Source organism: Pelmatolapia mariae, linkage group LG18 (assembly GCF_036321145.2).
Source record: "Pelmatolapia mariae isolate MD_Pm_ZW linkage group LG18, Pm_UMD_F_2, whole genome shotgun sequence".
Classification (NCBI taxonomy): Eukaryota; Metazoa; Chordata; class Actinopteri; order Cichliformes; family Cichlidae; genus Pelmatolapia; species Pelmatolapia mariae.
The window spans coordinates 21,278,724-21,293,213 of NC_086243.1; the positions used below are offsets into that span (position 1 = coordinate 21,278,724).

The 14,490-nt window shown below is 38.6% G+C and overlaps 2 protein-coding genes across 2 annotated transcripts; both read left to right on the forward strand.

Moving 5' to 3' along the window:
• The first annotated feature begins 5,585 nt into the window (after positions 1 to 5,585).
• On the forward strand, positions 5,586 to 6,862 carry LOC134617463 (chemokine XC receptor 1-like). The gene is made up of 2 exons (XM_063462712.1): positions 5,586 to 5,696; positions 5,831 to 6,862. The coding sequence occupies exon 2, from the start codon at positions 5,841 to 5,843 to the stop codon at positions 6,858 to 6,860; it is 1,020 nt and encodes a 339-aa protein (XP_063318782.1). The 5' UTR covers positions 5,586 to 5,696; positions 5,831 to 5,840; the 3' UTR covers positions 6,861 to 6,862.
• A 1,815-nt stretch (positions 6,863 to 8,677) lies between these two features.
• Positions 8,678 to 9,670, forward strand: LOC134616132 (chemokine XC receptor 1-like). Its single transcript, XM_063460873.1, has one exon. The coding sequence runs from the start codon at positions 8,678 to 8,680 to the stop codon at positions 9,668 to 9,670; it is 993 nt and encodes a 330-aa protein (XP_063316943.1).
• The last annotated feature ends 4,820 nt before the right edge of the window (positions 9,671 to 14,490 follow it).

A 14,490-nucleotide genomic window follows, 5' to 3' on the forward strand; every position in this document is an offset into this window, starting at 1 on the left:
TGACATTGTGTAATATGTTGTGCTTCAATACCTTTTCTTAATTTTTTTTAACTGTGTTTATATACTTTCTGATCAGAATCTTCTATTAGTGATATTGTAGATCGGTCACTATGATTACATGTGTTACATTTTCTGTTGTAAAAAAAAATCACTTTCAAAGTTATTTTTTATACATTTGATATTGTAAATAACCCTAAATGCCTTTATTTAGTTCCTTGCACCTTATTTTGACACTCATCGCTATTTTCTACTACCAACTTCCTGTTTGGGTGTAAAGGCTTTTATTTTGATGGGACGATTTCCTGTAAAAAGTGTTGTTGGCGCAGTTTTCAGCGGCAGTCGCGGGAGTTTGAAATGTGATGGTTTAACGGAGATTTCTTTTGTCATTAGCAGCCCCCTTGATAGAGGCACAAGGTATGGTTATGACATAAATAAGGACATGTTTAGATGTTTTTGTGACAGAGGCTACATTTGTTAAATGTTACGTTGAAACGTACTTTATGTTATTAGGTTTATGATTGTAAGAGTGTGGATTTTTTTTTGCTTACAAGCTGTTTCTATGTATACATCCCCAGCTCCTACGGTGAGATTGATGGTTTACTGCCATTAAACCTTCAAAACGTCATCAGTAAAGTGTCATCCTTCATTCGGGGGGGTTCGCTACAGATATTATGATTATTGTCACATTTTATTTCATGTAAAGTATTCTCAATGCATTTGATTTAAAAAAAATAAAACTAACTTTTGTATCTTGTGGAAGTTTATTTAATATGAAAGAGATACCTTTTAATATTTTCTTAACAACATATTTTCTTTTTCAACAAGTGAGCAACTAGGAAGTAAGTAAACAAATTTCACTTTGACCTGTTGACTTGAAAGGTCGATTTTCTCTTTCTAATCATGTTGGACCAAATTCCTGGTGCAGATCAGTTAGAGTGTAGTGTGAAGAAGCCTGCAATAACTCACTTAGCATGATAATAGAAAAGCCTCAACGATTGATCCAGCGTGTTAACACCTTCCATGTTCGGTTCAACAAAGCAGGCAAGTTCAGCAGGTGCAGACTCAGCCATCAGATTAGCATGTATGAAAAACAAACAACAACAAAAAAAAACTTGGTTGCTGAATGTCCTTAATTTAACCAGTTAAACCACTAATACAACATCTTGAGTTTTCATAATCATGTTAGAGTTAATATATTATCACATATAACTGCAAGTTGTTTATTTCTGTATTTCTGACATTTATCATTATTAAATATGATTTAATCGTTAAATAAAGGAAACAGCTGCATGAAAATCAAAGATGAATTAAAACAGGGTTTGAGCCAGGAGGTGTTTTTGCCTTTCTCTGTGTTTCGTTGCAGGTGGTTTGGTGGGTGGATCCCAACTGATTTCTGCCCTTCTGTGAAGCTGCGTTTCTGGGCTTGCTGTCATACACCTGCAGGCAGTCCGCTCATTGAAAGCTGCGTAGCCTTTAGACTTTCTGCTAGTGGTGTGTGATATTTGTGCAAGTTTTAATGTGATACCAAGTAAATACAGGGCCAGTATACCAATACTTTTAACTTATAAAAGCAGCTTATGAAGGGGAGAGTGGTGCGTCATTATCTACAAGATTAACACATTTTAAAAACCACTAAACCACTGTGATTTTTACTTTCCATGATAATGAATGAACACAAGACCACACCTTATAACTATCCTTGTGTTTTTGGGAGACCTGGAATGTCTTTAGACTTTTGCTGTATGCTGGTGGTCTGGGTCTGTCTGAGGCAAGGGCATAGATTTGGCATGGACGGAAGGGACACGTCCCCACCAATATCCGGCGATTATATACCAATAATTTGATCTCTTTGAGTAAAGAAAAAGAAAAAAACGATCTGTCAACGTCTCATTCACCTAGCGGTGCAGAAAGAGTTAAATACGTTCTCTACTGGAGTCCTGCCTCAGGTGACAAATATGGCCAATGTGATTGGCTGTGCCTTTCAGGGAGCTCTGTTTAGTTTTAGCAGCGGCAAGTCTGCGCTGCGAGGACCTGCAAGGAGGAGAGGAGGATGGCAGCACAAAGGAAGAACCTGAATTTAAGAAAGTATTTTTCAAAGAAACCTGTAAGTCACTTAAAGTCAAGTTCACTCATAAAATGTGTCCGTCATAATAACGTTACAGGCTATGCTAGGCTTTGGCCCACATCAGTCTAAAATTGTATGTAACCATGAATAACGTGTTTTGGAAACTGAATGAAAATTGAAACTGATATTAGTTTACAGAGGCTGTTAAAATTATATGTCTAACGTTAAAATGTTGGTTACACAATAATTTCATCCTAATGGTACTGACATATTCATAGGGTTAATTTTTGAGAAAATATATCATGAGGTAGTCATGATTTTGCAAATATTCCACCTTGTAGTGCAGTTTGCACAAATTGTTTTAAAAATGCACTCACCCTACAAACATTACTGATGAGTGGCTCATCAGTAGGGATGGGTATCGTTTAGGTTTTATCTGATACCAGTGCCAAACCGGTACTTTTGAAATGGTGCCGGTGCTTAAATGGTGCTCGAACCGGTGCTTAAAGAATGGAAAACACAAACTTGTCCTAAAACCTCTCATTTTTAGCTGTTTTTTTGTAAAAAGAGACAAAGTTAGCCTTTTCTGCAGCTATAGGGCATATATGGTATCACTCTTGGCTGGAAGTAGTGCTTAAACAATGGAAAAAAAACACAAACTTTGTCCAAAAACCTCTCATGTTTAGCTGTTTTCCACTTTTTCTTTCGTCATTTTAGCCTTTTTGGCCAGGGTGAAGGGAGTATCTGCCATCAAACAAGAAGACACCCGCATGTAACTACGACGGTGTTTGCTAGTTCACCTTACGTTTATAATTTAATAACGTGATTAGCCTACTCAACGTAAATTACACACGAACAACATTAAGCTACTCACGCAGAGAAGAACGGCTGCTGCCGCCATCATCATCCGTCATCATTTCTGCTACACTGGCAGGGCTAGGGGCCAGGACTCTCCTCTTCGGGTTCTTGGGGGATGTTGCTAACTCCGGTTCCGATAACAGGCACCACACCCGCAGTAGATGTGCTCGGTGTGAGCTCTTGCAGCAAGCTATCAAATACGGTACATTTCTCGGCTTAAAAAAAAAACGCTATGCGTCGCCAGGCGTTTCATCAGATCCGAGGTGTTACCTCCTTTGCACAGTATCACCTTAAAGCACTTGTTGCAGGCTGTTTGCATCTTTTGCTGTGAAGTACAGCCAGACTTTGACCGCTTCGCCTTGGGCATTTTTAATCTGTAGCTCTTCTCTAAAAGAACGTACGTACCTGGGCCCGCCTACTACGCTTGCAAAGGTAAAATGATTGGCTAGAATCCAAAGTGTATGACATCTTAGGGAAAAAAAGCACAGAAATAAAGCACTGAAATGTGCGCTGCTTTTCGGTCTGGTTACTACCGTTTATGTCTGAACCGGTGCCAACATGGCACCGGATACCGGTACCCATCCCTACTCATCAGTAATGTTTGTATAGTGTGCCTAAAATGTTGCATAATTTTGCTGAGAGATCTTTTACTTTGTGGTAATCTTAGATGGGTAGTTTTATGGACAAAACCTACCAGGTCATTCAGTGTTCCCTTAGTGCTAATGTATATAAGAGATGTTGGTGTACTATAACTGAAGTAATGTTGTTAAGTTCTTAAAGTCATATTCTTTTATTGTCATGACTGTATTTGAAGCTATTTTTATTTTTGTATGATACCTGATTTATATGGAATATGGCTGCAGTAAACTAAAGTCTAAAATAATTAGTAAGTCATTTGTTTAATAGTAATTTAACATTATATAATTCACATATAAAACTATGAATTTTAATTTTAAATGGTTTAAAAGCATGTAGAATAGCATATGTAGGCAAGTATATTTCTCCTTTTTTTATCAAGAAGCAAAGACAAAAAGGAAAAAAAAGAAAGAAACAGGGCCGGGTTCGGTGGTTGAATCATCTGTCCCCACCAATGCCAAAACCAAATCTACGCCCTTGGTCTGAGGGATTTACTTCCTCCTGTCTTCGTTTCTTTTGCTGCTCATTCTGGGTGAAAGCTCTCTTTTTCTTTATACTAGTTTGTCACAGTACAGGATTCGTGTTCGCAGTGTTTTTATTTGCAGTTGTGAAGTACTTCTACACAATGCTACGCTTTCTCACTCACTACAGCTCTGTGCGATTGAGTCACCTGACCACAAGACAACTAAACATAGCGGAGCAGGGAAGAAGGGGTGGAGCAAAGTTAGGCAGGATGAGAGGAGTGGTGTTTGCACAGACACGTCAACTTTCTGATGACTGGGAGCAACGCACTAAAGGTAAAGGAGCAAAACAAAGTATCGATCCTATCATGCTAGCATTGATACCAGCAGTGGTATTGATACTACCAATATTCAAATTGATTTAATAAATGTAAAAATGAGCACGCACCAGCATTTTGGATATTGGATTTAATAAACTGGTCTTTATTATCAACGCTGACATCTATTTGGTTTACATATTATTTAAAAAAACAAACAAACTTACTCTTATATTTTTCATGACTATCACAGAAACCATGTCCTGAACACTATCCAACAGATAGCAGCAGGATGTAAAATGCAAATTGGGACAGCTTACACTGAGAGGTACAACCAAATAGCTGGGATAATGTACAGGAACATCTGAATTTCATATGGACTTGAAGTCCCTAAGTCCCAATGGGAGACACCAACAAAGGTGGTTGAGAACAACAGGGCTAACGTCCTGTGAGACTTCCAGTTTCAGACAGACAAGCAGCAGCTGGCCAAGCTACCACCACAGTGGTGGCTAACAAGGAAGCGAAGACTGAGTTTGTGATAGATGTGGCAATCCCAGCGGACAACAACATCAGAAAGAAGGAGCATGAGAAAATAGAGATGTACAAGGGGCTGTAGCAACGCGGGATGTGGAAGGTAAAGTCCAAAGTGGTCCCAGTGGTAAAGGAAGCATTAGGAGCTATAAACTTGAAATTGGAAGACTGGCTCCAGCAGATTCCAGCACAACATCAGAGGTGTTTGTCCAGAAGATTGCAGACCTAGGAACATCTAAGATACTGTGCAGGACCCTCAAACTATCAGACCTCTGGAAGAGAGCCAAAGCTTAAGATTCACATGCACACTATCCCTTCTAAGGGGTGGTTATTTTTTTTTATTTTTATATGGGGGGTAACAATTACTGGAAAGTGTAACTTAGGATAAAGAGCGTGAAGTTTTAGTTTAATAACAGTGACGTGTATGCTGTGTTTCATCAAGTTATTTTCAGGTTTTGCAGTTCATACGATTGGGACCTTTTATTGTTATTCTGCTGTAGCAATTTTAAAATACATTGACCTACTGAATATGCTGTACATATTATTAGAAGTATATTTTAGGTTATCATTGTCAGTTTTTTGTAGGTTTGCTGTATCTTTCCAATTTTCAGCTGAAAATAACGTCTTTCCAACAGGTTTTGGGTACTGTCCTCATAATCACATTTTAATATCATCAGCAATATTCATATGTTTTGCAAAAGAGAAAAAACGGTTACTGCAACTCTGACTTACTGTGAATAAAAAGAGGAACTGTAAGTTAACACAAGAACATCACAACTTTTCCAGCACAATGCAACTGACCACAAGGCATGACAGCTGATGATTTGGGTAAGTGATTTCTCTATCCCTATGGCTTACATAAGATGAAAACTAAAATCAACAGTTTGTGTCATTTTATAGTAAAAGCAGAGGTAATGTACCTACATTTTATAAATCTAGTTTTGTGTTTATATTTTTTCTAGAAAACTGACAATGACAAACAACTTCATAATGAGTGACCATGGACTGAGGGATGTTGCATATCTTTGTGAGACTGATTTTCCAACTTTTACTGGCCCTTTCTTCATCTTGATCTTTATCATCAGCGTCATAGGCAACAGCCTCCTCTTATGTGTTCTTTTCATCTACGAGGGCCTGAAAAGTATCACAAATATTTTCATCCTGAACCTGGTCTGCTCTGATTTGATCTTCACCATCACACTTCCATTTTGGGCCGTTGATCATTTACACCACTGGGTCTTTGGGGACTTTGTCTGCAAATTCCTGACTGCTGCATTCTTTGTTGGGCTGTACAGCAGTGTCATTCTGCTGACTGCTATGACAGTGGATCGTTTCATTCTCGTGGTGCTGCACAACTGGCCGAGCAACCAAGTTAAAAGGAAGAGGTGTGGAGTTGGTGCCTGTATAGCTGCCTGGGTCATCAGCATCTCGGCATCCCTGAGTGATGCTATTAAAGTAAAAGCAGTAAACTGGGATAATCGTAATTATTGTGAGAATGGATCTGATGACAAGCTTGGACGTTATCTCCAAGTATCACTGCTATTCTTCCTCCCATTTGCCATCATTATTTTCTGCTATTCTGCCATCCTAATGAAAGTTTTACAAGCTTTAAACAGAAAGAAGAACAGAACTGTTGCTGTGCTGTTGTGTATTGTTGCAGCCTTTTTCTTTTGCTGGGGGCCATACCATATTATGCTTTTAATTACTTCTCTTTATAAACCCAAAGGTTGTAAGGCAGAGGAACGGTTAGAAGTTGCCTACCATGTTTGTGAAATGCTTGCCTATTCTCACTGCTGTATGAACCCTCTGCTATGTATGCTCTCGCAGAAGATGCGAAAGCATCTGTTTAATCTTTTATGCTGTGAAAAATTGTGCAGGAAGAAAAGAGAGGAAGACACTGGCCAGAACATTTCTGTTACTCATAATATAGCTTTCACAACTGCGAGTTCTGCTGTTCAGTTGGAACTGCATCCATTAAACATACACAGTTGAAATTAAACACCAATTCAGTCTGTAACTATTTTTATTTGATTTGACATCTTTTATATATTCTCCTGAAATTATATACATCCATGTTTTTGTTTTTTTTAAATGTGCAAAGTCAAAGATTTATGTGTGTAAAGATGTGTATTTCACCGCTTTAATCAGCTGTGCCTGTAAAAAAGAAAATGTTGCTAGAATCTCTTGAAGCTATTTTCACTTCTCTGTTCTTATGGTATGTCAGGATAGACTGGGTTGGAAAAAAATGCACTGACAGCAGATTTTTGTGATTGCTGATAGAGTCAGACTGGTCAAGTATGAGTGCAATAACACAATCATGGAGAGACTCATTGAGCAGTACCTAAAGTCACATGGAGTGCAAGCACACGGTAAGCTCTCCGTGGCATTTGATCTCTTTTGAGTAAGGTGACAACATAGTAATGGGAAATGATTTATGTAATAATTAAAATCTAAAGGTTTCAAAGACAAATATAGGAAAATGTTTGGGTATGGGTATGGAATTAAAGTGAACTCTTTTTACTATTTCATTACAAAGGCAAAAAGAAATGTCTCGCATTATGAACTGAATACTTAACATGGGCTTGGTTGTTACTGCAATAACTAGTGGGTATTTAAGACTTTCATTTTCAGATCATTTGATTTACTTTTGTTTGTGTCAGTAGAATTCGGGTGAAGGCACAGTGACTTTTTTGGTCAGACTCGGACACCTGGAGTTCTGTAGCTGTAACGGTTGTGCTTATTTATCCGCTGCCTTGGTCTCAGTTTGAGAGCTTGTTGCTGAATGTTGGTACTCCTGCTTTTGTATATCTCTCTGTATGAGAAGAGGCTGACTCTCAGTTGATGATTTAAATTATATGGATGAACTGATCAACAGCTTATTGACTTCTCTCTTTGTTTGCCTAATATGTTAACACACTCTGATTTCAAATTTCAGTTTGAGAAATTCAGTCTTCTTTTAAATCTAATTTCACTTGGGAATTATCTGCAAACATGGTGTCAGTCTTTTTGCCTGCATTCTTAATAGTCAACACTGACTTCTGTATTGCATATCTGGACCATTCTAAGTTAATTGATGTGTAATATGATGTGCTTCATTTGGTAGCCTTCATGTAATTTTTTGTAGTTATCTATTCTTGCTGTAGAACCGTGCAGTTTTACAACTGAAAACTTTCGATGTTGATCTACTATGCTGGGCATACCATCAGAGATATCATAAATCTGTCACTTTGATGATATCATGGATACATTTCATTTTATCAGCAGGAAATACTTTCTTACCAACACAATGGTTGGTATTGTGCTTTTACATAAAAATTATATAGTCAGCATTTTCATGCTTTACAAAAAACAATCATACATCTATGTTTATATGTGTTCTGATTTGTGCAGCATGTTTGTGCACAGTTATATGTCCCTGATAAGTATGAGAAAAAAATATTCAAACATTTGTGTTCCAAACAGTCAGTTTGAGTTTCATTTTCAACTTTCAGTTTCACTGTGAGAAAAGGATTGCATATGTTTTTTTTAATGTGATCTTTGGCAAGGAGGCATCTCTGACTTAATTTGAAACAAAAAGAGGAACACTGATTTGTTTAAGTACATTACAGCTTTGTCAGCACAGCTCAATTCAACAGAAGACTTGACAAGTGATGCTTGAAGTAAGTTGTTGTGTTTGCTCCTCTAATTTTGTACTTTACTAGAATGCATGGTTTATGTAACATGAAAAAACTAAAACTAAAAGCAAGAATTTGTGTCATTTTAGAGAAAAAAAATCTAGCTTTGTGTTTATGTTTTCTAGAAAATTAACAATGGCAAACACGTTCACAATCAATGATGAAGTGAGTGATGAGGCTGCCTATCTTTGTGAGACTGACTTTCCAATTTCAACTGGGACACTCTTCATCTTGATCTTCATTATCAGTGTCATAGGCAACAGCCTCCTCTTATGTGTTCTCTTCATCTACGAGAAACTGACAAGCGTCACAAATATTTTCATCCTGAACCTGGTCTGCTCTGATTTGATCTTCACCATCACACTTCCATTTTGGGCCGTTGATCATTTTCACAACTGGGTCTTTGGGGAATTTGTCTGCAAATTCCTGACTGCTGCATTCTTTGTTGGGCTGTACAGCAGTGTCATTCTGCTGACTGCCATGACAGTGGATCGTTTCATTAAAGTGGTGCTGCACAAGTGGCCCAGCAACCATGCTAGAAAGAAGTATGCAATCGGTGCTTGTATATCTGCCTGGGTCATCAGCATCTCAGCATCACTGAGTGAAGCCATAAACGTAAAGGTGGTAAAGTGGGATGGTTTTAACTATTGTGAGGATGGATCTGATGACAAGCTTGGACGTTATCTCCAAGTATCACTCCTATTCTTCCTCCCATTTGCCATCATTATTTTTTGCTATTCTTCAATCCTCAAGACGGTTTTACAAGGTTTAAAGAAAAAGAAGCACACGACTGTAGCTTTGCTGTTGTGTATTGTTGCAGCCTTCTTCATTTGCTGGGGGCCATACCATATTATGCTTTTAATCAAGTCTGTCTATACACCCAAAGGTTGCAAGGCACAGGAGTGCTTGAGTATCATCTACCATATTTGTGAAATGGTTGCCTATTCTCACTGCTGTATGAACCCTCTGCTGTATATGATCTCACAGGATTCGCAAAAGCATCTGTTTAATCTCTTGTGCTGTGAAAAACTGTGCAGGAAGAAGAGAGAGAAAGACACCAGTCAGAAGACTTTTGTTATTCAGAATGTAGCTTTCACAGCAGAGAGCTCTGTTGTTAAGAGTAACTGAAAACTGATCCATTAAGCAGGCACAAATGAACTGTTGATTCAGTGTGTAAATACTTTCATTTGAATTTACATCTTTTATATATTTTCTTGAAACAATATACATCTATTTGTCAGGTGTTTAATGTGCCAACTAAAGGATGTATGTGTGTAAAAATGTGTATTTTATGCTGCACCATCACTTTCTGTTTCTTCTTTTAAAAATTTTGCTTAAATCCAGTGAAGCTGTTTTGACTTTTCTGCTGTCTCATGGGAAAATGTGTCTTTTCTGTGGCATGTGAAGATTATTCCATTAACACCCATTTTTTGGCATCCCAGGTAGAGTCAAACTAGTGTGATATGCAATACAGTGAGCAGTACCCAGAGTGACATAGGGTAGGTGCTTAATAGACAAATTTATGTAATGCAGATGTGCAGATATATCATTTAAGAAAGAAAATGTTGATGTTATGCAAGCAACAATGTTTGCTGTGACCTTTTGTTTCTTTGACTCTCAGCGACCCCTGTAGGCTCACTTAATGTAGTTTAAGATCTCTGTCATATTATTGCACTTGCCTCGCCATTTAAAGTGATCCTTTTAATTAACATCGAATTCTATATACTTGTTTTGAGAAGGAATGCCCAGAAAGCAATAGTCCTCCCAAAAGTGGAGCCACCACTCCACCTGAAGGGAGGAGAAATCATTGATCATTTAACATTAATCACAGTGTAAGATACAAAACAGAGCAGTGGTAAAGTACTGACATTCTTTATTTAAGTAGAACTACAGACACCTGCGTTAAAGAAATACTCCAGTAAAAGTTAAAGTACTGAGTCAACTTCTTTATTTAGGTAAAAATAAAAAGTAAAGGATCTGAAATCTATTAAAAATAAGAAAAATGTAAAAAGTAGCTCCTTGAAGCAACTTTGCAAAAATAACTGAACCTTTTGTGATATTAATATTGATATTTCTGTTCTTTACATCATGGCTGTTTTCCCATGCTGTCAATCTCAATACTGACATGTCTGATTTCTTTGAGTCTCTTTTCATGTAACCCACCTCGTTCCCATCTCCACCTCAGGCACCTCGGCCAAAGCTCTATTCAAGCCTCAGTCTTCATCTTCACCACCACCTCCAGCGTCTAGACTCTGGGGGGTTTATCAGAGTCTTATCGTGAATTACATTCATTTCTTTGTCACAATAAATCATGTTCAATTCTTCCAAGTGATCTCTCCTTATAGAAATGATAATAAAATAATATGACTACATGAGAGTACAAATGTTAGTCTCATCTAAATTCTAATTCTTCTGAATCTACTCACCTTAAAGGAAGAACACAAGCAGTGAAAGAGAATTTTAAAAATTTAATATTTTTTGTTGCTTAAATTGTAGAAGGTGAACTTTGCCTCCACACCTAATGTCATGTGAATGCTGTGTAGGAGGCAGAGGGAGGACCCAAATGCAAGACTCGAAACTCAAAATGATTAACTGAGGAAGGCAGATTTATTTTGCTGTGACAAAAATGCTAAACACAAGAAAAACATAACTTGAACTGGAAACTGGGAACAAGGAAAACCAGGAACACGGGAAACCCCACCCCCACACAGACACACCCACACACATGTGTGCAGCTGCTAGTTGATGAGAGACACCTGGAATGGCTAACCGGAGGCCGGACAGTCCTGATCCTCAAGGACCCCCAGAAGGGACCGATCCCATCCAACTACTGACCAATAACCTGCCACAGTACCACATGGAAGCTCTTGTCAGACATCATAGCGACTAAGATGAATAGGCACATGGCTCACTAATAATAATAATAATACATTTTATTTGAGGGCGCCTTTCAAAAACCCAAGGTCACCTTACAGAAGAACAAACTTAATAAAAGGAGCAATAATCATAAAATACATAAAATAAGTTAAAATTGCAAAACAGAACTTGACAACAGATAAAATCAGCACTAAAGCGAATAAGCCAGTTTGAACAGATGTGTTTTGAGCTGTGACTTAAATACGGGAAGAGAGTCTATATTTCTTATGGCTGGAGGAAGAGCGTTCCAGAGCCGAGGAGCAGAGCGACTGAAGGCTCTGTTCCCCATAGTGATAAGACGTACGGATGGAACAGTAAGATGAATAGCAAATGAGGATCTGAGAGGGCGGGAAACAGTGGTGATATGAAGCAGGTCACACAAATAGGAAGGAGCAGATTTATGGATACACTTGTATGTGAGAAGTTTGATTTTAAAGTTTATCCTGGCTTCTGTGGGCAACCAGTGAAGCTGCTGAAGAACTAGGGCAGGGGTCAGCAACCTTTAACACCGAAAGAGCCATTTGGACCCGGTTTCCACGCAAAAGAAAACACTGGAGCCGCAAATACTTTTTGACATCTAAAATGAAGATAACACTGTATATATTGTTTTTTACCTTTATGCGTTGTGTCAACAACTAAGGTGTGTTGCTTATGAAATCCTTGAAGTGCTACAGAAAAAATTACATTTTATTTATGTAATTAACACATTTTGAACTCTTAAAGAAATATAACAAAAGGAAAGACACCCAGCTGAACTAAAATGATCCATGTAGCAAACAAAAACTGTTATATCGCCTTTGGGCTTTTGGAGCCTTGACCTGACTTTTAAAAAATAACTGGAAAAAAAAGCACTATTCTTGCACTATGCTGCAGCGCCGCTGCAGGGGAGGCGGACGCACCTGAGCGGCACCCGCAATCACGGCTCGCCGCCTTTACGTCTGTGCCATCTATGCTGTTGTGTTGGTATGTGTCGGGCTGTGAGCTGAAAAGCTACAGCCGGCTGTATTCGTACAGCAACCGTGTGTGAAAAGTGGTCAATAAAGAGATGCTGAAAAGCATGTTCATGCAAACATCGTCGGGTCTGCCGTGATATGTTTACAATGGGACTTCTGGTTCCGAACCTCTGCGCACAGCGTCTGCAAATCGGGGCTTTCATCTTTACGCAGGACTGTAAGCTGTTATCTGTGAGGCGTGAGCGGTGTTTGTTTTTAACATAGTTCACGGTGGAGAATAGCTGCTGACATAATGTGGATCCGAAGATCCATAATTGGCCTACCTGGGGTTGAAAGTCTTCATAAATGCATGGCGTTTCGGCAGGCATACCGGCTTCCGCGAGTGTGACGCTTATTTTGAGCGATGAAAAATAATAAAATATAATTTTATTTTTAATGTGGTAATGTGGAATGTGGTGTATAAGACTTCAAGCCCAAGTCGCAATCAAGTGCGGGCTCTGCCAAGGAGATGCTCTGTCCCCACTGCTGTTCTGCATAGACCTGAACCCCCTCAGTGAGATCACTGACAAGACTGGCTATGGATACCGACTACGGAATGGAGCAGTTGTCAGCCACCTCCTGTACATGGATGACATCAAACTGTATGCCAAGAGTGAATGAGACATCGATTCACTGATTCACACCACCAGGATATACAGCAATGACATCGGACTGCCGATGAAAAATGAAAAATTCTACTTAAATACAGTACTTTGTTACTGCTCAGTAATATATTATCACAAAGCAGACACAGATGGAGGTTCAAAGAAAGAGTGTAAAAGAGTGTGATTAGCCTCAAACAAAGATACCCTAATTACTTTCACCTATGTTGTAAAGAAAAAAAAAGACTTCCCAAATCTGCCTATGAGGGTAATTTTAACGTTCCACCTCTCACATGTAAAAGACAACATATTTTTAATACTTGGAAGACAATCCTTTTAGATCGATGACTGCCTGAAGTCTAGAACCTATGGACACCAAATCTTGTGTTTCCTCACTTGAGACGCTCTGCAGCCACCTTCAGGTGCTACTTGTTTAGCGCTCTCTCTGCATTCATCTTCGTCAGAGACGCCATCCTGCTGCTTCTATCAGCAGTCACATCCTCATTAAACACTAGTGACCTGCTTCCACAGGCAGCCATACATGTCCGTGTGATAACACTGTCTCCACCATGCCTCCCAGATAATATGGTATGCTTTGGATCATGACCAGTTTCTCTCCTTCTCCATATTTCTCTCTTCCCATTGCAACATTACACATTCACAGTGTGGGAAAGTGGAAGTCATGTAAGCTTAGATTAGCCACCAAACACCTGGGAACCAGACAGATATGGGACTGCAGATCTTCCTTATTGAACTTACACATAAGCTTCATTTACTCACATGCCCACATTAACAATATACTCATAAAATGATGCTGCATGGCACACATTAAAGACATTATATTTAAAGGCATACGTGAGTTATTGTATGTGCGACAGTTTACTTACTATGCAAATCTATGATTAAACTCTACAACTGGTGAGCTCCCACTGATCAAGAGGAGGTCATGGTGTAGATGCTGTCAGGCAGTTCTTCATATCAAATAGAGAAATCCAAGCTATTTTGCATGCTTCAGAGACATCTTTACACGTTGTCAAGAATATACACAAAAATGTGAGTTAATTATTTTCCAATTTTTCCTGCTGGTTTAATCATTTCCACTGCTTGTGTCAGAGCTAGGATCACATTCATACACATTGTAACTTGCAAGTAGATTGTTACAAAGTATGTATCCCTCTGGGGAAGAAAAAAAAAATCAAACAAAATAAAACAGGAAACAGGAAAAATATCATTAACATTCACAAATAATGATGTAAGTTAAACAGAAGCATCAAACAAGTCTTCATTTGAGCCAAGGTATGGTGAGCTTTGGTTATGTTTTGTGTAAACCACAAGCATTGTTGCTGCAAACGTATGTTACATCAATGGTAAGATAACCACTGTGAGAAAATATATAGCTTTCACATCAGACTGAATGTGAAAAGCAATGGTAATGTTA